Source organism: Clarias gariepinus, chromosome 5 (assembly GCF_024256425.1).
Source record: "Clarias gariepinus isolate MV-2021 ecotype Netherlands chromosome 5, CGAR_prim_01v2, whole genome shotgun sequence".
Classification (NCBI taxonomy): Eukaryota; Metazoa; Chordata; class Actinopteri; order Siluriformes; family Clariidae; genus Clarias; species Clarias gariepinus.
Window position 1 is genome coordinate 26,526,071 of NC_071104.1, and position 27,961 is coordinate 26,554,031.

Sequence of the window (27,961 nt, forward strand, 5' to 3'; positions counted from 1 at the left end):
ATTTTTTAAGCCTTTTAATTGTAAGCCCCTCTACATGATTTTTTTTTAAAAAAAGTTAAATGGTATACATTATCATTTTATGATTGGAACTTGCCTGGGTATTAATTATAGGCTATAACTTACAACAGCATATGGAAACGTATAAGCAGTTCTTAAAACTTGCTATTCCACGTTTCTGATCATCATGGGACTTGTTTTTATTTTTGTGCATTTCTAATTACATCTTTGAGCCAGCACAGAAGGAAAAAGTCTGTCCACTGTCCAGCTGTCAGAGTAAGTCCTACTTGATGGCAGCAGTGATTTGACAGGAACTCTCTGATGAGGCCTGTACTCAGGGAAACCACTTCCTCTTGGGGGTGCCTGAACAGATGCAGTGGTGTGTGTGTGTGAGTTGTTGTGTGTGACATTCTCCCATGAGGATGTCACACTTAGAGAACATTATGGCAGCCAATACATTTTAAACCAGGCCCCATCATTATGGATTGCTCATGCAAGAAATTAAGCCCAAATGACACATCAGACATTTATTTGTTTAGTGGGAATAAACTAGGTTAATAAGGGTTAGTGCTAATTCTTACAATAATATCCAAATAAAACAAACAGTATTCATCTCTATAATACAAAAAAACAAATACAAAGCACATGCAATTACATAATAAGACAGACAATGCAATAATGTCTTAATATATTAGATTTATGATCTGTGATATTTGATCTAACATCCATAAATACAATTAGTCAAAAAAGTCAGAGAATCAGAGAATCAGCTATATCTAAACCAAAAACCTAAAAGTAAACCATTTTTAAAGAAAATAAATAAGTTTTCACACCCCACATGCCAGCGTAAATGATTCTACACAGGTTTCTTTTCATGGTTTATGTGAATGCAATTTTTGCAGTATCTTTATATTTGTATATATTTGTATTTATGTATCGTTACAGTATTTCAACAGCACAGTGTACAATGCATTCATGCCTATTTGTCAATAAGTAAACTGGGATGAGCACTGATTTAGTCAGACTCTGTTTCATCATCTGAGATTTGTGTAACAACATGTTGAGAGTAGTCAAAGGCAGGGAACTTAATGGGTAGCTCACTCCATTTGCTAAAGACCTTGGTCACGTTCTTGGAGTTGTATTTTACCACAAAGTGTTTAATGTGGAGACATGGACATTCAATGCTTTTATAAAGCATCATAGAGCCCCAACGCTGCAATCAGACAAAAACATACATAAATATACTGTATCTACACACATTTAGATATAGTCAAAAAGGAAGAAGCAAGTGTGACAAAGTTACCAGAAGAACTATATTTTTGTCTAATCTTGTTCAGAACAGTCAGTAATACAGTACCTAATAGTTGTTTTACTTACAGTATAGAAAAAATTTATTTGGGAACAGACAGAAAACTTTGTGGCTTTCTAAACATATATACATGAAAGAAACAAGTAAAAAATTTAATGTGCAATATTTGGTGTGAAAAATATTGCTTGAAAATAATCAGTCGGGTTAGATACATATGTGTACAGTTTTAGAAGTAAAACAGCTGTTAGGCTTTACTGAGTGTACTGGAGAATAAGTTGTTCTGATAACCCTAAGCCTACATTAGTTTTTTTTGTTACCATTTGAAAACTGGTCTGTCATGCAATATTATTCTGTATTGTTTGAAAATATTTAATGGCTTTGTACATAATAATGCAGACATGATAAACATACATAACATTTGTAATAAAGGTAATATGGTGCCTAAGGCTTTGGAACAGTACTGCACACACACACACACACACACACACACACTGTGATAAACTACATGACTAATATGACTAAGGCTAGTTACTACCCTTTGACTTACATAATTGGCATACATAAAGACCTTTAAGTATGAGAAAATTCAGAAAAAATGCTTAAACATCAATTATGATTACATGCACTCTTAAAAAGTATTACACTTGCACATAATGAAAAAGACATACAGTACCTGTCCACATTTTTTACATGCTATAATTCCATTTGCCTCACAGTCTAGGAGTTTCTCCTGCAGGGTAGTGTTCTCTCTGACAATGAATAGCTTCCTAGAAATTAATAACAATATTACTGTCCTCATAATAATGATAACTAATTATTAAGTTCAACAATAATATTAGTATACAATGAAAAATGAGCAGTCTTCTTTTTCTGTCCAGGTTTACTTACTTGAATGCTTCAGTCACATTGACATGGTGCATTTTCTCAATAATCTCAATATCCTCCCCAGAGCAAACAGGCTCACCACAGTCTTTGCAGGTTAACTTCACTTTGCTGGGGTCTTCCATCATCATGCCCTTCTTGTCCTTCTTCTTGGTTTTCACACGTTCTTCCATGATTGCCTGCAGCTGGTTCTCTTTTATCTGAACACAACATGGCAATGCATCAACTAAAATTTTCTTTCATGCTATGCACAGAAAATTGAGAGCCACAATCGTAAAACACGCTTACTTTCTTTTCATACTCTTCGCGGCTCAGTGTGCACACCCTGGCAATAGCTTTGCTCATCATTTTCTCCCTGTATTCATTTACACTTTCCCTTTCTGCTACACCTGATCCTGCCTCCTCCACCACTGTGTAACTGCTGTCCTCCGCTCTTCCTCTGCCTCGAGCCTGCAGGACAAAAAATAATTAAATTGCTTATTTACATTATGTTTAGTTCTTAAAAGGTACACTTAGCTCTCCATAAAAACTTATTGTGTGTTTAGAAAAACATAGAAACCTTCATTTGTCATATAAACATTTCTGCACAGTGAAATACTATTCGTCACATGTCTCAGCTTAAGAAATTGGGGTCAAAGTGCATGGGTCAGCTATGAGACAGTAACCAGAGGCAGAGAGGTTAAGGGACGTGTGTAATGCAGCAGCAGCTTGGTGGTTCTGGGGATTTAACCCTTAACTTTTGATTAGTAACCCAAAGCCTTAATCATTGAACCATCCTTTATCTTTAGGCATGCTAGCAATTAGTTTATTGTTAGACGCATGTCCAAAAAAACTGTGCCCTCTTTCTATAATTAGGTTTAAATTTCATTTAAAGTCAAATATATGTGTCGTACTAATATTCAGTACTACTCTTTAATTGTGTAAATATTTTCATGACACTGAACCCATCCATGATTAATACCAATGTTCTCTTTTAGATCATAATACTGTATATGTTTTAGAGTGAGCACCTTAGATGATCTTGTGTAATATATGTGTAAATGCCTAGGAAAAGTTTTTATGAAGGGATGTTGCATCCCAATCCCAAGTAAAACTACAATCTTTTACTTTTTGGTTACCCACATAAGTGAAAAGAGAAAAAATTATTTTAAAAATCTACAGTGTATCGACACCATGACAGCTGATGTCTGATTACAAAATTAATTTATTAGGATTATAAATTAGCAATGTCTCACTGTGATATTCCTTACATTCACTAAGTGAAAAAGAGTATACTAAGATACAATAGTTTTTAGATAGTGATTGGCAGGCTGATCATTTTTACCAATATATTTTTGTCTTCTGTGGAATTTCATACCCAACATAATTAGAACATATTTATAAATAAAATGAAAACATTTTGCATGTTGATTAAGTAATTTTTTTATCCAATGGCTTTTCCCTAGACAGTCACATATATGGTTGTCACATAAAATGCATTAATGATTTTTAGTTTTCAATATTTATACAATTAGCAAGAGCTGTAAACCCAGACAATGCTGCTTTTTGATCTAATGCTAATAAGGGAGAAAAAAGTCAGGAAATTGTGTCAATATTTACCTGAATCATAGCAATTTCATTGGTCACCAAACCATATCGAAAGACAAAATTGCACTCCTTGATATCAAGGCCCTCCTCTGCAACAGTGGTGGCTATCAGAAGATTGATCTCTCCTTCACGAAACTTGTTTAGTACTTCTCTCTGCTCTGCCTGCCATGAGACACACACACACACACACACGTGGTTTACTATGGTAAGAGGGATTAACAATATACAGATTGTCATTGATCTCCTTAAACTCACTGCAGTCATTGGTTTCACCACACTTTGATCTCCACCACCAATCAAGTAGCTTGCTTTGACACCAACATCCTCAAACTTTGGGTTCTCCTGAATCCACTGGCTGAGAGCAATGGCACTAAGACGAGTCTTGGTGAAGATAATGCCTCTGGCTTCAGTTCTGTTGGTGTACTCCTCCAAAATAAGGGTCCTTAGCTGAGCCAAACTATTATTCTCATACTGTGGGTTTTTCATTAACTCTTGAAGAAGCTCTTTTTTAGCTATTGAAAAATAAAATGAAAGGAAAAAAGGGAGATTGAAAGAGGTTAGAGCATTTAAAAGCCTGAATGCAGTTAGCAGCACATTTGGCTCTAGATTTAAATTCTTAACAAATTTAATACATACTGTAAGTACAGTGGAACCGAGGATTGCGAGGAACTTGGTCTGCGTGTGTTTTGCTAGACAAACAAAATTTGTAATAAATTGTAACTTGAAAAACGAGTGAGGTCTTGATATACAAGTACTATAGTACACATGCGCTTTGTCGAACTTCAAGTTATCACTACTGAGCCAATAGTTCTTCTCTCTCTCGCGCTGCGGATTTGTGGGTAATCGTCTCCATGCTCAGTCTCAGTGCATATACATCACGCGTATAGTCAAAATCCGTGCACACGTGTGCTGTTTATTGTAACATTGTAACGTGTGTGCATGCACATAATTTTTTTTTCTCCAAAATTTTGTGTCCAAGTGCAGTGACTGTTCTTTAGTAACTGTACTGCAACAACTCCCCTGTAAAGAAAAAAGTTGGCTGTAGCAGTACGGAAGATTAATCTGTTTAACGACAGTAAAATGTCACATTTCTGCGAAATCCTTAAAAGGATTCCGTGTGTGCGTGTTTTGTGTTTTGTGTTTGTGCCCCCCAATCTCCTTCTCCTCATTCTTTACTCATCTGATTCCTGTGACGATGCCCTGCAAAATTAGTTCAATTGATTGATTCAATTGTGAATTTAAAAGTGATTAATTTTGTGTTAATCTTTATATTCATATTTTTGAGTTGTGGGATGAATCATCTGAGTTTCCATCATTTCTTTTGGGGAAATTCTCTTTGATATACAAGCACGCTTTCAGAACAAATTATGCTCACAAACAAGGATTTAACTGTAATAGTGAGCTGAACTCATCATGAAAGATCTGGACATGTTTATCTGATCATCATGCATTGCATTCTGTTATAATACCATTAAATAATTTGAAGAGAAAACGCTCAGTATCAGTGATCTGAATGGTGTCCTCATCATCAGGGTTATATTTCTTCTTCATTTCTTCTTTGTAGTACTTGTTAAGGAAGCTGAAGGCATCACACATGCGGATAGTGTTGCTCTGGTAGAGAGCCTCATTGTATTGACGCAGATGCTCTGCACAAACCCGCACTGCTTGATTGTCATCTTTGGCAGCTAAGAACATAATACACAGTTAGGTAGCATCAAAAGTACTGTTGCATCATTGTAAAAAAAGTTATATGCATACTGCTATTTAAAATGGCACTATTACTACTCACTAATTATATGTTACCTCGATAGTAATTTTTGTTAGTTTTCTAACAGATCATCCAGATGTTCTGCTGATCACAGAGCTCCAGTTTGTGATTCATTAGTTCAGAAATTGCAGAATATGCATGGTTGAGAAAGAGCAACAGATGGAGAGGAATCAGGTTGAACCGACAAGTAACAGCAGTTTCAAACCATTTTTTTTTCCAAGTCTCTCTTAGAGTAGAAGTAAAAGAGGAGACATAATCTCAGGTTTAAGTGCTTCCTTAAGTCTTTTGCGGGGAACAGTGAACACCACTACTCCTCAGTTTACAAGGACCAGCAATGAAGCAGTTTACAGCTGAAAACATCAGCCAGGATATAAGCCATTGTATGCCAACTTAGTTAGATGTGATAACAGTGTCTCAAGGATACAAAGTTTTTTTCTCCAATTACTTTTGGCATTAGAGCTACATCATACTGTACCTGTATTACAATTTACTCAGTATCACAGTTAATGAATAGGGCTCCCAAACATCAAAGCAGGCCACATAATTATTCAGTGTGAGATGGTGTTAAGAATGCTAAGACACATGTCGGTGGTCTCTGAGATAATTCTTGTAGGTATGCAGGGTCTTTTCTCCAAGTTCTTACCAGTTTTAAACATCTCCATGTTACACTATATTGACAAAAGTATTAGTTCGCCTGCCTTCACATGCATATAAACTTTTGAATTTTTTGAATCCATAGGGTATAATTTGATGTTAGACCATCATTTGCAGCTATAACAGTTTTCCCTCTTCTGGGAAGGCTTTCCCAGGCTTTGTGGGAACAGTATGGCCCCTTCCTGTTCCAACATAACTGCGCAGAAGTGCACAAAGAAAGGTCCCTAAAGACATGGTGAGTAAGTTTGGTGTGGAAGAACTTGACTGGCCTGCACAAAGTCCTGACCTCAACTCGATAAAACATCCTTAGGATAAATTAGATCCTTTTTTATTAGGGCTAGAGGGCCACTAATTCTTGTAATATTACACAGAGTTCAGAAATTAGGCACTTGCACTTGACCACAAGATAGCCGGCAACCCCATTTTTGAATTACTGCTTACACTGGGGATTGGAACACCCTGGCAGCTTTGTCCCGGAGCAAGATCTGCTGTTTCAAATGGATGGACAGATGTGAGTTTGGTCCTTTTGAATAAATCATAAACTAAGGACTTCAACCTAGCAGTCCAGAAAACACTCCTAAAAGCAAAAGTCAGTTGTACTTTGGTCTTATTTTCTGTGCGGTCCATGAGCTGAATCATATGTGTTACTTGATTCCTGAGAAACCTTTTTCCAGGCACTGCAGCAATTCCCCATTTGTGCCAGAGTTGTGTGTGCCTGCCACTGAAGTAAACCACAGCACTGTGGACGACATCTCTCTGGTGGCTGATAAAGTTATTACTGCTTTTTTTAAATGGGTTGAGGTGCCTATATTAACTATGTTGTGGGATTGTCCCCATACAAAATCAGGAACTCAAGCACATTTTTCTTCTACAATGTTATGTTTAAGTGAGATAGGGTGGGGGATTGTTTTTATCTTGTGGAAAGTACACAATGTCTTTGCAAAATGGTTTTAATTTCCTTTGTTACTTAAGTCAAAGACATGGACTATTAGAAGTATGAAAAATTCACTGCACTTTATTAGATGATTTAGTCCCCCTTTTTTTTATGTGGCTTACAGTATTCTGATTTCAGGTTGTCTTTATGCATTTCCTTACAGGAAACCATAATATCCAAACATACAATGGATGTTCTGGGTACAAAATGTGTAAGATAACACCATCTTTATGTACTGTAATAGCCAAAATTATTCCAGTGACCATATCCACAGAATACAGAACTGGCCTGGAAACTTTTATGACATCATTTTCCATGAGCACATGTATAAATATTGTTCTTCTTGGGTAAAGGAGCACAGAATAGTGTAAATGGCATTAAAGAAAAGCTCTATACGGGAATAGAATGTCTATTTTTTTTATTTCTAAAGAAATTATAATAAAAAAGATTATTTTTAATGTTACCATTCAATTCATGTGCTCAATGTTTAATTTTACACAAGTATTGTGTAAAGTATTGTGTTATTTACATACGCTTTTAACAGTGGACATTGTCTTAAAGCAGACAGAAAGACAGCTAATTACCAGACCTATTTCATTTCATGGTTGCATTTAGTGTTTAAAAGCTGGTTTAAAAAATTTTTTTTTTCTTTCTTTTTTTTTCACCATTTCTGTCATTTCTGCCAACGCACCAAACTAAGTTATGTCTATTCAAACATACTCGAAGGTCTTAATACAACAGCTTTTAGTGATTGGTTCATGCCAATAATCACAAGAATTGAAGAATCTTTTGAAAGAATGGAAAGAATGGATTAAGGGAGATAGAGAATATCCGTTTGAAAGTTACAAATGGGATGTCTAGGGCGTTGTGGACACCACAGGCATGTGTAAACAAAGACAGCATGGGATAGGGCATATGTGGTGCTTTGCTTCAATGAGTTTACAGTGTACAGTAGAAGTGTCACAGTGTTTTCAGGGATGAATTGGCTATTAATACTCACTAAGAACAATTTCCACGAAATATAAAAGAAACATATTCTGGTAGTCTGGAACATGAAAAAAGTTTCTGCCTTACCATTCTGCTCTTTTTGCACCACCCACTGCTCATAAATCTGTGTGCCTGGTTGGCACAGTGGGTTCAGTTGGGCATGTGTGTGAATCTCACTCATGATTCCTTTTATCACATCTCCAAAGGGATCCTTCAAATTGGCAGAACAAAATAGTAATGACAGAAATCTGTATTAGAAATCACACTTTCAACGATAATGACATTTTGTCACATAATAAAGCTATATTTAAATACAAAAAAAAATGTATTATAGAAACTGAATTCTAATTCAGCAGCAATAGGAACCTCAAATGTTAGGCCCCATCAAGGTGCCAATTGTATTAATCATACAGCACATGATCGAGCAGTTTGCCATGAGTACGTAAAAGACAATGGGTTTAATAAAGTACAATTCAAAAGACCTGAAATTGAAACTACTGACTTTTCACAAAGGTACAGTAAATGGGATAAAAGAATAAAAAAAATGTTCATGCTTGCCAACATCATTCACAGGAGAAAACATAGACACAAATCACCCACCAGGAAATAACTAAACAATTGGAACTCTAAGTCAGTTGTGATAACAAGGATAGGTCTTTTTGTTACTAATCTGTATGCCTGAAATACCTTTAAAATATACTTCAAACAGGGAGGAAGCTATTGAAGAAAATCTACTTCAGATATTTGACCATGCTGTAATCTTGCCCTTTGAATCAATTCCAAAATCTTTTCTATTTTAAGATGAACTCTTTAATAATGAAAGCATGTAAGGGTATCCAAACTTTTGCACTTCCCTCTATAATGCAGCACACTTAAAGCATGCCTGTGTAATGAATTGTCATGTATTGTACTGTATGTCTTGTTTTCTAATGTGATGGTGTGCTTGGATGCAGTTGGTACCTCCTTTCTTTCTTGTGCGCTCGCAATACGTTTGTATGGACCCTTGGGCTCTTCTCCGAGAGTTTTGGTTTTTATTGTGTAGGCGTCCAAGTTAGCACAAATCTGTAAGACATTATTTTAATGACTGCAGTTCATTCTGAAAAATTACATCTGCTAAATTATGCTTAGTCAGTCTTGGCCGCTTAGCTAACACCGCTTAGCCAATGATAGCCTCCCTCCCTACAACTGTCCTAAAGTTAAGAAAATGAGGGGAGAGACTTGTTTTTTAACTGTGAAAAGAGAGAAAAGGGTAAACCTGTGTACAGAGAGTGCCTTGTTTTGTTTGAAAATTCCTTCAGAAAAGAATGAAACACATGAGACACTTTATAGCCGCACTGTGTACAGGGGCCATGTGAAACATTAGGAACAGCTTGGTGCTGAAAGATAAGGTGGGATAAGGTTTTAGAGGGAAGAAACAGAAGGAAAAAATTAACTAAAGAGAACTGGTTATACAGTAGAAGGTAGGTCAGAAGGCCAACTAAAATAAAAATTAGATTTTTACCCCCTGTATCTACAGTAGATAAGAATTCAGTGTGTATGTATGTGTTAAAGTGCATTTACCTTGAGAATGTGCTCCTCAGCTTTCTGTTGAGTCTTGGCCCCTCCGACTCCAGGTGAAGCAGTGAGGCCGAGGATCTGTGGCAGCGGTACTGGATCTTTTTGTTCCTTTTGCAAGCTGGCATTCTTGTGCTTCTGTTTCAGGTAGCGGATCATGATGTGGTTGTACACCCCGCCCTTTTGCGTGTGGTGGCACTCATCAATTACCATCAAAGTGAATTCTGGCAAAAAAGTCAATAAGAGCATTCTAACTTTAACACCTTTCTGCCCACACACTCCCGCCCATGCATGTTGCTACTCTGAGGATATTTTGATTTTGTTCTGCTCTGCCAAAAAAGTCTTCTGTTGCAATTTCAGTTGGAATTAAATAAAAATATTGCAGAACACATTTCTATTTAATGTTATTGTTTTATTTGGAACTCAATACATTATGTCCAAACAGAATGATCTAAACCAGCAAAAACACTGTCACTGATGTAAATGTTGACTCACATCATACACAGCTCACATAACAGTTTAAATATTATGTTTATAATGTCATTCATGTGTTTTTCCCTTGCAATCCTCGTCTTTGGTTCTGCGTGTACTTTTTTTTAAAGACAGTATTATGATTTAAGTATGGTGCTGCATAATTTATACAAACTGTAAAGTAAATATCAATTATTAATATTGTTAAGTTCTTGGATAAGGTTAATCAACAAAGTTCCTATGCTGAGTTCATACAGTGCATATGGAGGAGTCAGTTCGTAACATTTGCACACAAGTACAGTACACATCAGGCCAGTGTTTGCCAAAGACAGAGGCGTGCCTTAGTTTTGACTTCTAACTGAACTTGAGTCTATTTTTCTCTGGAAGGGTATTTCTCTGAAAAAGTTATGATTTTAAAACTGCATCAGTAGGTTCATTATAGGATAGATATTTGAGAAGTCCAGAGGAAACAGAGCATTTACAAACTGCTAATTGAGGCTTCAGTGATGTTAATAAGATATAGGCTATAAATGTTTTTAAGCTTTGTACTAGTTTTTAGATGTCCATGAAGTAATGTTTTATTCCACGCAAATTATTTTGAATGTTTAAATATCACAGGGACATTGTTTCAGGGATATTCCACATGTGGAAGGAAATGAGCATGAATAGTAATGTAGTTAAAAGCAGATGTGTATAAAAAGGAATTATGAAACAGTATGAAAAGCAGTTATGTACTGTACATGTCTCCAGTCCCACAAGAAATCTCTTCTAATACTTTTCATATTTATGTTGTGAGGCCTAGCTATGTACACCCGCTATTTTCTTTGAAAGTTCAACACCAGCCTTTGCTTTGTGCTAAAGGGGTAGCATTTTGAACCTCAGACTTAGTGTTTGGAGGAATATTTAAGGTTTTTCAAAACTGTTTTAAATCAAAATTGAGGTGTACTGTATACAGTATAAGTATATTACCATAGGTCTTTGTCAATATACTGTATACTGTAAATGTTCCTGCTTTGCACACCAACATTAAAGTTTGTCAACCATAACACAAGTACAATATAAGTAATACAGAAATGCGTTCCAAAGTTCAGCTAAGAATCATTTGAAGCATCTACAGACCTCTGAGCTAATCTGAGGTGGTCTCTTTCAAGGTTATGGTGTTTTTAGTGCAAATTTAACTCTTTTCTTACCCTGGAACTAGCTATAAGTTAGTTCTAGTTGGCCATTGGGCTAGTTCTGGGGAAAGAAAAGATATAAATGTATGGAAAATAAATAAAAAATATTGCTCAGGATGTAAGCATATCACACTTATACACTGCAGCTACACTGTAGGATCACTTACAGTATAGCTTTGATAAGCATTTACATAACTGTACTGTAAAATAGTGTCCACTCGGCATTCAAACTGCATGACGCCTGTTTTCCTAGAACAGATCACAAACGTTAAGTGACACAGACCTGTTAATACATGTTTAAACTGTGTTTAACTTTTGCCTATTTCCTGATTTAATGGATTGGTAAATTGCAGTAGTCAAATAAATTTCGCCTGGGAGCAGTTTTTAGCAATAGACATCTACCTAAAAACTAGGTTTAATGCTCATTCAGGGAACTAACATAGTTGTTGGAAAACAAACAAACAACAAACTATTATGGACATTGTAATATGTATTTCCATTTATATACATTTAACATTGTCCCTATGTTACGTAATCTATGCTGCTGCAATGTCAAAGTGAGTCATTTAAAAACAACACAATAACAAGAATGTCCCAAGAATGTCCCAACATCCATAACACTGCCAAGTTATCATGGCCACAACTTATTGATAATCAAAACATCCCGCTTGGAAGTCCCCAGTGACAAGAAGACTGAGAGAGAGTCCAGCACACTTCAATCTGAATGTCTTTATTGTAAGTCAAACCTTTAGGTGTGATAATAATAGTATCAGAACTCCCCTTTGCTTTGTGCTACTGCAATACATTCCACCAAACCTCCAAAGAAAAGCACTAAAATGTGCATGTATCACAGCCAGAACAATTATTTTAACAAAATGTTTCACAAACTGTAAAGGTTTTGTGTACAGATTGATTTAGCTTTTATAGTGAAACAATGATCGTTAAGGGAAGAAAAATAATTCCCCTGTGGATTTGATCAGTCAGGCAATTCACTAACTGATGACTAGAACAGACATGTGGCCAGAGACCAGTGGAAAAAAAGGAAAAGAAGAGAAAAAAATTGAAATATTCTTAAACCCAATAAACACCATATGTCACCTTGTAGTATGCACTGCCAGAAAAACATCAAAACTGGCAGCATAGACAGGAGGTTTAAAAAAAAAAACACAAAAAAGAAAAACCAATAAAACATCAGGTGGTCAGTGGATTGAACTCTTCAATTTTAGCCACACAGTGAAGGTAAATATAGTAGAGATTTTACAGAAATACAAGTGTTATGAAATGTAATAAAAAAAGGTCATGGTAAAGCAAGTGTAACCTACGTGATAATGTGATCCCGTCCTCGTCACCTTGCTTGGCTTTTGCTAAAGAGTTTTCCAGGATTTGTGCAGTGCAGATTATGATGTCATTTTTTTCAACAACTTGTGGGAAGGAGATTTTGAGCTGTGAGTCTCCGCTCACTCTCTCAACAGAGTACAGGTGCTTCAGAAACTTCCCAAACTCAGCTTTGTAGTGCTGCTCCACCAGGGGCACCTACGTACACAGAATATAGATGTCTTTTCATTCCAGAAAGAGCTTATTTTTTACTTTAAAGAGAACATGCACTGGTACAAAGACTAATGAAGTGAAATGATAACAGATATTTTAGAGGGAGGGATATAATATGAGCACTATGCAATATTAGAGTGCATTGTTTATTAAGAAATCTTGGAGAAAGCTTTTTAGGTCTACCGACAGTAATGGTCAGCAATACGCCTGCAATTCAAAGGTGGTGTTTTTGAATAAATCCCACAATAATCTGTTTGTCACTCTTAGGAGTAAAGTCACTTTAAACTGTCACATGCCTGCTTGAATAACTCAGTTTAAACTGACTCATAAATGTGTCAAATTCTTCAAAAGGACATCATGGGTCTAGGTTTAAAAAACTTCTTCTAAAAAAGGCATTCTATTTTCAGGAAAGCATCACCAGCCAAACATGGGATAAAGAGCTGTCAAGTGTGTTGGTTAAAGTATGCAAGCTGGATTAAAGCAATAAAGCTGCAGTACTATTAAAATATTTATAATGTATAAAATAAAACAATGTAAAAATACTGAAATCCTAGGTTTTTATATGGCCTACATTGAATGTTTTATCTTTAGAAGATTAAAAAATTAAATAGTAGAAGATTGTGGTTGCAAATTCTTTTGTAATAGAAAATATGACACTACGTTAAACTTTAACGATGTGAACGTTCATTGAACATATCAAGACACGGTAATAAAAAAGCTTTCCAAATCTTAAATTTTAATTCGGAAAATATTCTACTGCTTTCATTATCTTGACCTTTAATTATCTAACAATTAAATAGTTTTTTCTTTATACTTTTAATAAACAAGAGCTAAGGCAATTCTAGACACACACAGGATGTAAACATAATATTCATACAATATGTTCCTGAAGAAGTCTGACCTGTCTGGAGTGTGACAGGAACTACTTTGGAGATGATTCAGACAAAACATAACGTTAATGTCTTTCCACCTCAAACACTCACTGCATTTCCACCAGATCACATGAATGTGTGGATCTTCTAAGCAGACATATTTTAGCCAAACATGGAAAATTATCTAACTGAATTTAGATCCTCTCAGATCCCTGAGAGGATCTAAAATCAGTGTTGAATTCGATTGATTCTATTTTAAAATGTATTGTATAAACTCTCTCATATAGAAGATGTATTTGTTAAAATTTAGACATGTTCTAAATGTTTATGCTACACAGAGGCAAGCTTGCGTTGTATCATATACTGCTCTCCAGTACCTTGTTAACCAGAATAACAACTTTTGCTGGCAGTCCTTTTAGCCTTCTGCTCTCCAGATGGTGTTTGGTGATATACACAGCGACTCGGGTTTTACCACTTCCTGTAGGGAGACAAACGATGATGTTCTCCCCTTCCAGAGCTGGCCGAGCAACATCATTCTGATAATCACGCAGAACTATATCTTTGTTGTTATCTGAGGGGAAAAAAAAGTAAAAAATTTTTTTAATGCAAAACAAATAAACAAACAAACAAACAAACAAACAAACAAACAAACAAACAAACAAACCGAAAAGAGGCTAGGCCCAACTATAGATGCCTCCAGTAAGTATGTGCTTCACACTTCCTATCCACCAGTGTGGGAAAATTAGTGTTTACAATAGTTAGGGGTGTTTGCTGTTTTTTTCATAGCTATTACATTTATTCTAATTGAAATTGCTAATTGAAATTCTGGGTAACATCCTGTGGTTTTTGGATCTAAGCAGATCCATCGGAGCTAGTTGTGTCACCACTCCTGCTATAATACCAAACATCAGAGTTGAATAAAGCAGTGTAATGTAAATAATGACATTAAAATGTTTTATTGTTTTATTACTAAGCTTATTTTACCTATCATTATTTAAGAAGGAAATACAAATTTACAAATGCCCCAACAATACATAGGTTATACAGTATGCTTTACATACTGTATATTCGTGTCACAGGACATTTCTGCCATGTATTCCCTGCCCTCCATACAAATACAAGCATAAAGTGACATTAGGTATCATTCCTAATTGAACAATGCAAATAAAACAATAATGATAACTTCACAAGCCATGTGATGGATTGGCAATGTGTCCAGGGTGTACCCCACCTTGTGCCCTAAGTCTCCTGGGATAGGCTCCAGGCCCCTCGCGACCCTGACGAGTAAGTGAGTGAGGGTAACTTCATAAGACTTCACATGTGATATAATAGCAGATTTACTAAGGTCTGGCTAGGTTAACTATGTATGTGTAACTGTGCCAGTTAACCACAATGCTGCCAAAGCCTAGATCAGACATGAGGCCCAACCAGTTCAGCAGAAATGTGAACTGTGTTTTTGTGAGACTGTAACTGAAAAATAGTATCTGCAGCCACGTCTTATTGAAGATAACCTTTTAGGCATATACAGGACTTCACAGAAAGCTAACTGTGATAACACTTTATTAACCTACATTAAATGTTTCTTGTGCATATCTACAGTAAATGAACAAAATGATGTTTGTGGATGAGCAGCCAGGCCAGTGGATTAGATTGAGTAATATGAATAACTGTGGAACAAAACTAAATGCAGTTATGTGTGTACATGACTAATGATTATGTGTGTTCCTCTACATTACTTTTACAGTAAGTTAGACCTAAGGTTTTCTGCAGCAGGGATTTCTCATGAAATCTGCAGTAAAGATCTTGCAACACAATTATTTGCAATACTACAATAGCCATTTGAGAGACCGAGATCTGTTTAGCTTACATCTGTTTTATCTCGGGAGACTCGTCCGATGGCAACAGGTTATATTGGTTCTGGTTGGGTATGAAGCACACAGACTGAGAGTTTCAGTAGTAAGTCCACTGGTGGGAAATGCCTTCACGTGGGTTGTAACCAAAAAAACAAAAAAAGTGGCAGGACCAGGAACCACACGAGCACGCATCCACTCTAAGCCTCATTTTTAAATTAGCTGTTTATCTGTTTTCTATCTATTGTTTATACACTCTGTTTTGTGATCTGTCAGTACTAAAAACAGGTCAATAACTTAGCACTTATTTTAAAACATCCCAAACCAGAAGGCATTTGTATTGAATTCCTTTCATTTGTGCCTGTCAAAGTCAAAAGACTGATAGTACACAAGAGACCAAAAGAGGAAGCTGAGACCGCAACCTCCACAGCTATTGCTTGCAACAGGGGGAGCATGTGTTTGTAATTAAGGGTGTGCCTCCCCAAGTCTTTTTGCGCAAGTTCATACATTGGTTTCAGTAACAGATATTCAATGCTTCTCAAAAAATAAATTTTGTCCAAATTTTTATTAAAAAGCATTTCAGGGCATTCTGAAAATGTATGTTCAGTTATGCACCAGTGCTTGGTCTGGACTCTATTAGCACAGTTAATGAATCAGTGTGGCATGGCATGGAGGCAGTCAGCAAGTGCACTGCTGACATATTACTCAAAACCAGGTTGCTTTGATGGCAATCCTCACCGTTTCTTTTTTTAGAGGGGGGGGGGCTGGGTTGTTAGCATCTCATATTCCTCTTGACAATACCTTATAGATTACAGTATCTGTGGGGTTCAGTTCCACTTAGCAGTGGTCCAGTTACTTCTTCTTCTTGGCCCAGGTACGATGCTTCTAAAATTGTCTCTGGTTCAGGAGTCGATTAACACTAGGAATGCAACAGTTGTATGCCATTTTCTGAAGATGTCTTTGTGTGGTGATTCTTGATGTACTGCAGCCTCATTCCACTCCTTGTGATACTCTCCTAGGTTCTTCAGTTGGCTTTGCTTTTCTTAAGGTAGCAGTTATCTGTGTTTCTTGTGCATCTTTTTCTACCACATTTTTGACTTCTATTTAATTATTCCTTAATATTCTTTTATACAGCACTCTATGAACAGCCAGCCTTGTGGACTGTGTTGATGATCCTCTTCTGAACAACTGTGAAATCAGCAGTCTTACCCATGTGTGTACTGAACTAGACTGAAACATAAAAGGTACTTATACTATTTGAATAGTAATTTATGCAAACTCTAATTTAAATATTCTGATATTTAGAGATATACAAAGTTACACTTTTTGAACCAAATCATTAAAAAAAAAAATTTCACAATATAATTTTTTGCTGCACTGTACAGTGTGTGTATATATAGTATAAGGGGCATAAGATCAACCGACATAAATCATACAAATTTCATATGTTGGTAGAGAAACTCTTCCTCTATGCAAAAGCGCTATTCAACATTAACTCCATCCATACATTTGCACCACCACTAAACTCAACTCTTACACAGTGTTCATTGCTCTTGTCAATGATGTCATCTAAGCAATCTACAGTGCAGTCCATCAACTGCGTAATAAAACATTGCAATAGAAAATTTCTTTGGAGAATCTGTTTAGTCATAGTGTGTTTGGCCACTGCTTGCCACGTACTGTATGTCTGCAAATGCTGAAATTGCAGTCTAAAACTGGAACATCACAGCCACATCACTGTTCTTCAGTCAAGCTCATGGTCACTTGATGACACTTTTCTGAATACCACTCTACACTGTAAATAACCCAGACTGCTGACCGCTGAACACCTTGCGATGCCTTGCTCTAGCATTGTCTGTGAAAAATCCATGTTGTTATTACACGCCTGTCTAGATTAGAGTTTTGCTCATAACATACTTCCCGTTTCCTGTTACATTCTTGTCTTATTCATGACCGTTTGCCCACCACTTGTTTGTTTACATTTCTGAACATTGCGTATCTCTTTGGAATGTCTGTCAAATTGGTTTTAATAAATAACAGAAAAACCTGCATTTGGATCTGTTTGTCTGCTTCATGACACCACTGGAAAGAATGTAAATATAAATACAACATTGCTTTGAAGGCCCTAGAGCTGCTTTATTAGTGAACATTCTTACTGAGTAAAAAATGTGCTTGAATTCTCTTGGTGCTGCTTCTAAGTGTCATACTGATCCTGTTAAAGAACAAAATCCACTATAATGACTGCTTATTTAACACATGGCCTCCTGGTTAGAGTGCTAATAGTGATGGCAGTGGGACTTCATCCCTACCTAAAGAGAAAAAAACTCTCAAGAGTCTTTACAGCTCTCTCAAGTTCTCTCCTGTACATGCTCAAACATATTAAGTACAATAATTATACTGCACTCTAAGCCATTGTGCTTGTGCCTGACAGAATGCAAAAAGATGAGCCAAGCTTCAGCCCTAACAGTGTAACTGAATCGAATATTTCCCTGCCTGACACTGAATGTTGCTGAAAAAAAAAAAAAGATAATACCTTGTTTTAAAGAGCTAACAGGGAAACCTCAGCATTATAATCTTTATTCCTCCTATTAACACCACCTTAACACCCTTAGAAATGTCCTGCTGAGATACTAGAGCAGAAATTTAGCATGAATTAAAATATCTGACGACAATAATAAATATACATTATCCAACAAATAAGCACCAGTATAGCTTATGCATGTAAAAAATATTTAATTCTAAAAAATATTATAAAATGTTAGCACTGTCTCCTTGCACCTCCAGGGTCCGGGTCCAATTCCCGGCCAGGTTTAATTTCTGCTTCTATGTGCATGGATTTTGCATGTTCTCTCCATGCTTGGTGGGTTTCCTCCCACAGTCCAAAGACATGCAGATTAGGCTAATTGGCGTTCCCCAAATTGCCCGTAGTGTGTAAATCAGCGTCTGTGTGTGAGCGTATGTGCGTGCCCTGCGATGGATTGGCACCCTGTCCAGGGTGTACCCCTCCTCATGCCCTAAGCCTCCTGGGATAGGCTCCAGGCCCCCTGCGACCCTGTATGTTTAATAGGGATTTCTGGAGTAATCCTGTAGAATCAATTTGGAACTGAATGTGAATTATGGCATGTTGACTGTGCTAACAAACCTTTAATACACACTGATTGTCATTCAGCTAAGGCTTCCAGGTTTCCTCAGAACTGTATGTGTGCATATTTTTGTTTCCATAGTAACTGATTTAAGTATTTGTGGAACCGCTAGAAAATTGAAAGATAAACGACTGAAAGCAATACAAAGTAATACTAGTGCTAACTACTGAATGACTACTAAATCTAGATCACAGAACTCACTTGGATTGTGAAAGCTTTAATCTTTAAAAATGGGGAAATACTTAACAGGCAGCTCATGTCATGAAATCCTCTGGAAAATACGAAAGAAGAAAACATGACTCATGTTCTCAGGAGTGTCAGAAACCTGGCATGAAGCTTTGGCCGAGGTCTGGTTTGCATTAATATAGCCACACAACTGCTAATATAGCAGAATGTGCACTATTTTAAATGCACCCCCTAGGTTTAATGAACACGATCATATACTTTCCGACATTTAGATTTAGATTAAATGATGTTTTTTCCCCCCACATTCACACCACTGGAGTCACTGCATATTATTAAAACCATATGTTACTCTAGTTCGCTTAGAATTACAACCATAATTCTTTCTAGCTAAAAGGCAGATCCCTTTTTGTTGGTTTACATTATCTTTAAATGACATTACCTGATTGATCCAAAGACTCCATTGCATTTTCTTCTTTTATTTCAACATCACTGCCTTCATACAGGTCCAAATCTGTGGCAGAAAAAAATGTCCAGGGATATTATGCAAGTTCTTAGTAAACTCTTAGTTCTAGTTTATAGTTTGTGTTGAATTTGTGTTATATTTCTTAATTATTTACAAAGTTATTAGATTGTTTAAACCATAGTCAGTTAGTGGAAATTTAATTTTTTTTTATAACATTTTTTGTGCTTTTACTCTGCTCCAACACTGGTCTAGCATATCCTTCCATGACTGGCGGAACTAACTAACCGCTACTGGCAGAGGTGGCGACCAACAGTTAGCGACCAACATTTAGTGAAATTAACAGGGGTGAAAGGGGTTCATCAACATCAGCTGTTTTAAATCCTTTTCAGAACTATAATAAATGAATGAGTAAAAATATAAACCAGTATCGTAAAAATATTGTTCTAAGTATGACCTCCAGTTTTTGTGTTACTGAATTTTATTTTATTTGTTATATTTTTTACATGATGTTTCATATACTATATGATATAATAATCTGATTGAAAAAGGGGATAAGGAATGTGTGTCCAAAGTTGGCAAACCTTCGACTCCAGTGCTTAGCTCAGCGACTGAGTCTGTACAAGACAGGAAGCCACTGCAGTCCATGCTGCTGTCAAGAGCCGCAGCCTCAAGGCAAGAAGTGGATGAGAGTGAAACCTGAGAGTAGCCAGAGGCCTGACTGGGAGGCGGAGAGATAGATCTGGGAGAAGGTTTATCCACAATTGTTTTCCCTTCCCCAGTGTCTGACTGTGTAGTCAATTCACTCTCATCCTTTGGAGACTGTGGTTTGTCAACATCAGCTGATGATTCTGAAAGTAGAAGTCAAAGAAGTAGCCTTTATTTGTCAAGTACACAATACAGCATAGTAAAATACTTTGTTAGAACTTGTTAGGAAGGTGGGCTCAGAGTGCATGAATAAAGTTACTGTGGAAGAAAAAGGTCTTAGGTCCTTTTCAGTGGCCCAAAGAGGCAGCTTGAAGGTGGCTTGCTGGGGCTTGAACCCCTGACCTTCTGATTAGTTACACAGTGCCTTAACTTTTCAGCTACCACTGCCAATCTAACTGGTTTAAAAAAAAATGCTATATATCAACATATTTTTTGGTTGGTCTATATACTTTTTTCATTCTTTGGTATATTATTCAGGGGTGAGGTATAAAGCTAAGTATAGCCTGCGTTATCTAATTTCAAAAATGCCTGCATTACAGTATATAGAACAACTGGGCAATATATTCTTTCTTGATTTTATGAGACTTTATGTGAGGGCATGCAAATTATGCATGCCCATGCATGCATGGAACAGCTAGATTACAATTATTTTGCAAAACATCTTTCTCTATAAAGATATTGTTTAAGAACATAAGTATCATGTGCTAATATAAAAACAATGTGGAGAAAACGCAATGCACACAACAGTAGAGTCTCGTTCTTAATGAAAATCTACAGCAAGTGTAGTTTAATTAAATATTGTGTATATGTGTGTACAAACAATTTTATATATAAACTCAGCAAAAAAAGAAACGTCCTTTGACTTTCAACTGTTTTTACTTTCAGTAAACTTAACGTGTAAATATTTGTATGAACACTAAAAGAGTCAACACCATAAGACATAAACTAAAAATGTTTCACAATGTGTCCCTGAATGAAGGGAGGCTCAAAATCAAAAGTACCAGTCAGTATCTGGTGTGGCCACCAGCTGCTTGAAGTACTACAGTGAATCTCCTCCTGACTCCTCTCATGACTGGACTAGATTTGTCAGTTCTTGCTCTGAGATGTTACCCCACTCTTCCACCAAGGCACCTGCAAGTTCCTGGACATTTCTGGGGGGAATGGCCCTAGCCCTAACCCTGTAATCCAACAGGTCCCAGACGTGCTCAATGGGATTGAGATCCGGGCTCTTCGCTGGCCATGGCAGAACACTGACATTGCTGTCATGCAGAAACTCACGCACAGAACGAGCAGTATGGCTGGTGGCATTGTCCTGCTGGAGGATCATGTCCGGATGAGCATGCATAAAGGGTACCACATGAGGGAGGAGGATGTCTTCCCTGTACCGCAAGGCATTGAGATTGCCTGCAATTACAACAAGCTCAGTCAGATGGTGATGTGATATACCGCGCCAGACCATGACGGACCCCCCACCTCCAAATCGATCCCGCTCCAGGGTACAAGCCTCGGTCAAACGCTCATTCCTTCGACGATAAACACGAATCCGTCCATCACCCCTGGTGAGATAAAACCGTGACTCATCAGTAAAGAGCACTTTTTGCCACTCCTGTCTGGTCCAGCGAAGGTGGGTATTCGGATGTACCGATCCTGTGCAGGTGTTGTTACACGTGGTCTTCCACTGCGAGGATGATCAGCTGTCCTTCCTGTCTCCCTGTAGCGCTGTCTTAGGCGTCTCACAGTGCGGACATGGCAATTTATTGCCCTAGCCACATCAGCAGTCCTCATGCCTCCCTGCAGCATGCCTAATGCACGTTCACGCAGATGAGCAGGGACCCTGGGCATCTTTCTTTGGGTGTTTTTCACAGTCAGGAGACAAGTCTCTTTAGTGTCCTGCGTTTTTAGAACTGTGACCTTAAATGCCTACTTTCTGTAAGCTGTTAAGGTAGAAAACATTGCTTAAACCCTTTAAAATGAAGATCTGTAAAGTTATTTGGATTTTTACAACATTATTGTTGAAATACACAGTCCTGAAAAACGGACGTTTCTTTTTTTGCTGTGTGTGTGTATATATATATATATATAGCAGTGTGTGTGTGTGTGTGTGTGTGTGTATATATATATATATATATATATATATATATATATATATATATATATATACACATACACACACACACACACACACACACACACTGCTAGGCAAATGTTTGGACACTTCCTCTTCAGTGTTTTTGCTCTATTTACTGTATATTATTTTCAACACTACAATAATACTAAAGATATCCAAACTATGCAAGAACACATATGGAATGTCAACAAAAAAGTTTTAAACAACCTGGAATACATTTTATATTTTAGATTGTCCAAAGTAGCTACATTTAACTTTGATGACAGCTTGGCACACCCATGGAATTTACCCAGGAATTTTTTTGAATTCAGAAATGCGCCTAAAAAGAAAAGACAGTTCAGTTCATCATTACTTTAAGCAGTTAGGGTCAGTCAATTTGTCAAATCTCAAGTTGCCAAAACCATCAAACATTTTGATGAAATTGGCCCTTGTAAGATCCATCCCAAGAAACGATGACTAAGGGTTACCTCTGCTGCAGAGGATAAGTTTTAGATTTGTATTGGAATGACCAGCCTCAGAAACCTAAAGCACCTCAGATTAGAGCCTAAATATTTGCTTCTTGAAGTTCAAATGGCAGATATATATTTCAACATTCACTGTTCAGAGAAGGCCGTGTAGGTCAGGTCTTCACGCTCGAATTGTGGCAAAGAAATAACAAAGAATATTTCTTGGAAGAATGACAAGTAGAAGAGACTTAATTGCGCCAAGAAACACATGGAATGGAGATTAGATCCGTGTAAACCATCCATTGGTCAGATGAGTCCAAATTTAAATTTTTTTGGTTCTAACCAGCATTCCAAACATTAAACAAAAAATAAAAAATAAATATAAAACATATTCTGGGTTATTTAACATGTTTTGTTGACAACATACTGTAATTCCAGATTTGTCATAATTTCAATTTCTGCAGTATAATATACAATTTAAAAAATACAAATAAATAAATAAAAAAAAACAGAAAAATAAAATGTCTTGATAGTGTAGATATTAAAGTAAGTTAACTATTGCATGTAGGCAGCAAAAATGTATAAGGCCATGTGATTAGTGTGAGTAAGAATTACCAATGGGCTCAACAGGTAGTCCCTTTAATTCCCGCACCAGCATGATGTGTTCTGTCTTCTCTAAAACATCCAGGAACTGAGAGAACCACCCGAACTCATTCTTTGGCAGCCGAGACAACAGCAAACGGGCCCCAGCCGTATTTCCATGCTGTGTAGTTGTGGCTAAAATCTGTTCAAAGGTATAGTTTGTGTGTGTGTGTGTGTGTGTGTGTGTGTGTGTGTGAGAGAGAGAAAGAAAACAAATTTATACCTACAGTACATTAAAAAATATCTCTGTGACAATTAAATGTCTTATACAGTAAATGAATCTCCTTCACCCTCTGCTGGAATAAAACTGTATTGCACTGCAACCTAAACATACTGTAAATACCATAGAAATACAAATTTATTTATTTTTATTTATCTGTCTACTGAAAAAATTACTTGGCCTCTTAAAATATGCTTATATCAGCATTTAAATATTTGATTGAAAATGCACTATAATATCTAAAACACACAAACAAAGTTAAAAAAGCTTGACTTTTAAGTAAGCTCCATTGTTAATAGCCAAGATTTCCTTTAAATTCAATCACTAATATATTATTTAATGGAATATAATGGATTGTGTGTAGTATTTGTATATTTGTAAATTTATTAATACATTGTAATGTAATATTTAAATGTAACATATTGAAACCTATCCATCCATCCATTGTCTGTACTGCTTATACTGTTTGAGGTTGAAGTTGCTGAAGCCTACTGTACAGTGACCAGTGAATAAGGCAGAGTACATTCTGAATGGGTGCTGAGCTGTGGAAGGAATCCCATCAAACATAGGGAGAGCATGCAAACTCCACGGACATAGACTGGAGGGACACAGACTGAAGGACTAAAGAACAGTATTTTCCCAGTAAGGAGAAAACACAGTAAATGAACAGTTTATGTAAGCTGCAACTAGTTTTTTCTTAACAAGAAAGATTTTATAACAGTTTTTTCCTAAAATATTTTTAGATGTAGCTTTAAATCATAAAACCTCCTTTGTTTTGATACTGCAAATATTTACACACAAAAGAACAAAAGTTCAACATGACAGCCACTTTTCGACAGTGTTTGATGCACTGATGCTAATGCAAATTAAACTAAGGTGTTGGGTGTGTCTGGTTTGTGCATCGTTTTGGCATTTTTTGTATGCATCAAGATGATAAAAATATTCTAATTTGTGTATTACCTCTTTTACAGAAAGTAAACCAAGCAGTCCAAGTTTTGATTTACTAAGGATTCAGAATGGAATGCAAAAATATTGTATGGGCTTAAAAAAACCTCACATGCTAATTACCAGCAGTCATGCTCCTTTACAGTATGTCTCTCCCCAGGTCTGCCCTGATGCACATTATCTCTCTCTCTCTCTCTCTCTCTCTCTCTCTCTCTCTCTATATATATATATATATATATATATATATATATATATATATATATATATAAAACACAAAAAACAATGTACACTGTGTACAAACACACACACAATTATAACATAATAAATATAATTATTAATCTAGTCAAGACCCATCTGAGTGCAAGGAAATCAAAAGCAGGCAGATTATGATTTGTGTTATACAAACAGGAAAATAGATGTATGAATGTTTTATTCATTGAAAATTTCGATAAACAGTCTAAAGACTACATGAGGAGTCAAATCTTTATCTGAAACCATAATTTATGGTTTGAATCAATTTGCGATATATAAGCCCTACTTAAATATGTTTTGTAGAAATTTATTTCAATAATTGTTTGAAATCCTTAGGAGCTTTAGTACCCAAGTTATACAGGAAAATATTTAGAAACTAGCGTAAGCGCCCATTGTTGACAGGTAAAAAAAAATTAAGAAATAGTTAAAAGGTTAAAGATATAAATCATTTGATCAGCTTTAATGTAATAGCTGATATTATTTCAGGTTGAAACCCACACACAAGTCTGCCTGTCTATACGGCAGAACTCTCTGCGTGATAAAATTAATTTATACCACTTCAGAACTGGTATTTAAACTGTGAAATAATTAAGTAATCTCATTAAAAATATTCATTAGATTTTCTAATCAATATCTATTGGTACAGGTGTTTGTTTACATTGAGCAAGCAGGTTATTAGTAACTTATATATTAGATATATAGTTTCGATACACATAAGACAAACTGGTTTTAAACTTCCAGCAGGAAGAATAAACATTCATTGATTTGTCAATTCATCTTGGAAGGTTTGGTTCATATTGTACTTGCCTTTTTTTTTTTTTTTTTGACTAAGCCATGTTTTTGTGTCATGAGAATTTGGGCAGCTTGGTGGTGTATTTCTGTTTTCCGTATATTTATGGTGCAGGTTTAACTTCATGCAAATACAAACTACAGTACTGCCAAAGTTTCATTAAATTCTGTCCAGCCAGTTTTGCATGAAGCTGTGACAAAATCTGGCTGGACAGACATACAGACAGAAATATTTCTGTGACAGGGTTCGGATTCCTCCGATGTATGAAACAAATATCATTGAAAGAGCGAGTTTTGACAAAAGAGTTCAGACAAACCCTCATTTATAACAGAAACACAGGTCTCTAGTAAAGGTTTTCCTGCAGTGTCAAAATATTCTATATGATTCTTAAGGAACAACATTTTTATAATATTTGTAGGGGGGGGGGGGGGATGGAATTTCTATAGATTATAACTAAACTACATAACTTGATTGATAAAGTTCCTGGGCTATGGGGTTTCCATTTTTATTGTTTGTTTCATAGAAATATTTTTTATTAAAGAAGGCCTTGTGCTTGCGAATCATTTGGCTCGACTCATTTAAACGGTTCCTCCAGCCATACTCACACTCTCCCGGTCCTCGGCGGTGAGAATCCTTTGCTCGTAGCAGCCGTGGCACACATCAGTGGTCTTCATTTTGGTCAGAGTGAGCTGTAGCAGGTCTATCAGCCTGGTGTAGGCGTCATTCTCAGCCTCCAACGACGGACTGGGAGGATTATTTTCTATATATTTGGCTGCTTGTTTACATTCGACCGTTTCCAGTGCAGTTACGAGTTCTCTGAACCAGCCCTCTGGATGGGTCTTATTTATAATTTCCCCGAGGAGAAGATCTGCGGCGGCTGTTTCGCCTTCATTCTGTATCTTGGCTTTTATCAGCTCCTTCTGCTCGTTGCTTAAGAAATGCAGCACATCCAGGACAGGGGCGACCCGAATCAGTTGCTTCAGTCGGTTTCTGAAACATTCGATGATTTTCTTCTCCTGATTGTGGTTCATGGTGCAAGATAAAGCCGCGAGTCGGGAGAATGTGTGTATAGAAAGTGACAATAAGTAACATACAGATGAACGCCCAGGATTAGCACAGTAAACACGTATTCTCTGTAAATGTGGCGCCCGCTTTCGGTTTCGTTTCTTCTACCAAACTGTGGTCGGGTTCTTTCCACCAGCGCTCGGCCTCGGTGTTCTTTTATGAACCGAGTGTTGTCAATTGTGCAAAAATAATAATAATAATCTCCTCAGATAGACTTATCATGCCAACTAAGGTGTTCAGAAAAAAAGATTGTGTAACCAACTGGTTACTTTTTATTGTGAAAAAAATGCGACCAGTAGAGGGAGACATAGTCCAGTCTTGTGACATTGTTAGTTTACTCAAGGTACAAAGTACACTGCCTGACCAAAAAAAAAAAAAAAAAAAAAGGTGGCTTCATCAGAAGTGCCAAATTATATTCTCCTTTCCTAAGCAAAGGAAACAGAGGTGCTGCTTGACAGACATTAAGGGCCAGTAACTACCCCCTAAGTCTGACAAACACATTTGCAGTTTCTGTATACACTATATGGCATGCTCTCCACCAGTTTTTCACATTGCTGTCGGGTAACTTTGTACCACTCTTTTTGCAAAAAAGGAAACAGCTCGGTTTTAAATGATGATTTGTCACCATCCTTGGGACCTTTTCTGGGGTAAATTGCAGTGGTCTCTTTAGTGGTCTGCTCAAAGAGAGAGCAAGAGAACATTATATATATATATAGATAGATAGATAGATAGATAGATAGATAGATAGATAGATAGATAGAAATTTTATCTAGGCAAAATTTTTGTCTAGATAAGTCTTAAAAGACTATAGAATTGCCTCTGAATAAAAATTACTGAAATTTGGTTAGAAAAAAAGAATTTTTGAAAAAATGTTGTCAGAAAAATATGAATGCTTAAACAGTGGGTGAAAGTTGCCTCAAATAGATTGAAATAAACTTGACATGGGTGTATTCCAATATATAAAATAAATAAATATATTCAAGTTCTGGGAGTTCTGGTTCTGGGAGCATGAGGAAACATTTTCACAAATTAATTATAAAGTAGTTGACCTTTTTTTTTTTTGGTCAGGCAGAGGATTTTTCAGTTACTTAGTTTAATCATGGTTGCAAATCATAATTGATAAAACTGATCATATAACAGATAGATGGCACGGTAGCTTAGTGGTTACCACTGTTGACCTTGCACCTCCAGTGTCTGGGTCCGATTCCCACTTTATGGTCTGTGCGCATGTTCTGCCCATAGTTGGTAGTTTGCACTAATGTCCTGCCACAGTCCAAAGACATGCAGATAATTGATGGTTCCTAATTGCCCGTAGTGTGTGAAAGCGTGTGTGAATGTTGACCAGAGGTCGAACCACGGTCGTAAAAAGGGAATAAATAAAATGGAAT

At 36.6% G+C, this 27,961-nt stretch overlaps 1 protein-coding gene across 1 annotated transcript; it reads right to left on the reverse strand.

Annotated features, from left to right (window-relative positions):
- Positions 1 to 509: 509 nt before the first annotated feature.
- Positions 510 to 26,819, reverse strand: ifih1 (interferon induced with helicase C domain 1). The gene is made up of 16 exons (XM_053496557.1): positions 26,114 to 26,819; positions 23,275 to 23,443; positions 19,962 to 20,228; positions 19,357 to 19,428; positions 14,116 to 14,309; positions 12,641 to 12,851; positions 9,679 to 9,896; positions 9,079 to 9,180; positions 8,206 to 8,329; positions 5,245 to 5,460; positions 4,031 to 4,287; positions 3,788 to 3,937; positions 2,477 to 2,638; positions 2,195 to 2,388; positions 1,980 to 2,073; positions 510 to 1,210 (listed from the first exon to the last, which is right to left on the reverse strand). Exons 1-16 carry the CDS (start codon positions 26,537 to 26,539, stop codon positions 1,013 to 1,015), a joined length of 3,054 nt encoding a protein of 1,017 aa, XP_053352532.1. The 5' UTR covers positions 26,540 to 26,819; the 3' UTR covers positions 510 to 1,012.
- Positions 26,820 to 27,961: the final 1,142 nt, after the last annotated feature.

Coding starts and splice junctions, on each gene's coding strand:
- ifih1 (XM_053496557.1), bottom strand. CDS start 26,539: ATGAACCACAATCAGGAGAAGAAAATCATCGAATGTTTCAGAAACCGA. Junction 2,639..3,787: donor ATGAAATTGCTATGATTCAG/GTAAATATTGAC, acceptor TTTGTCCTGCAG/GCTCGAGGCAGAGGAAGAGC. Junction 1,211..1,979: donor CATGTAAAAAATGTGGACAG/GTACTGTATGTC, acceptor GTCTGATTGCAG/CGTTGGGGCTCTATGATGCT.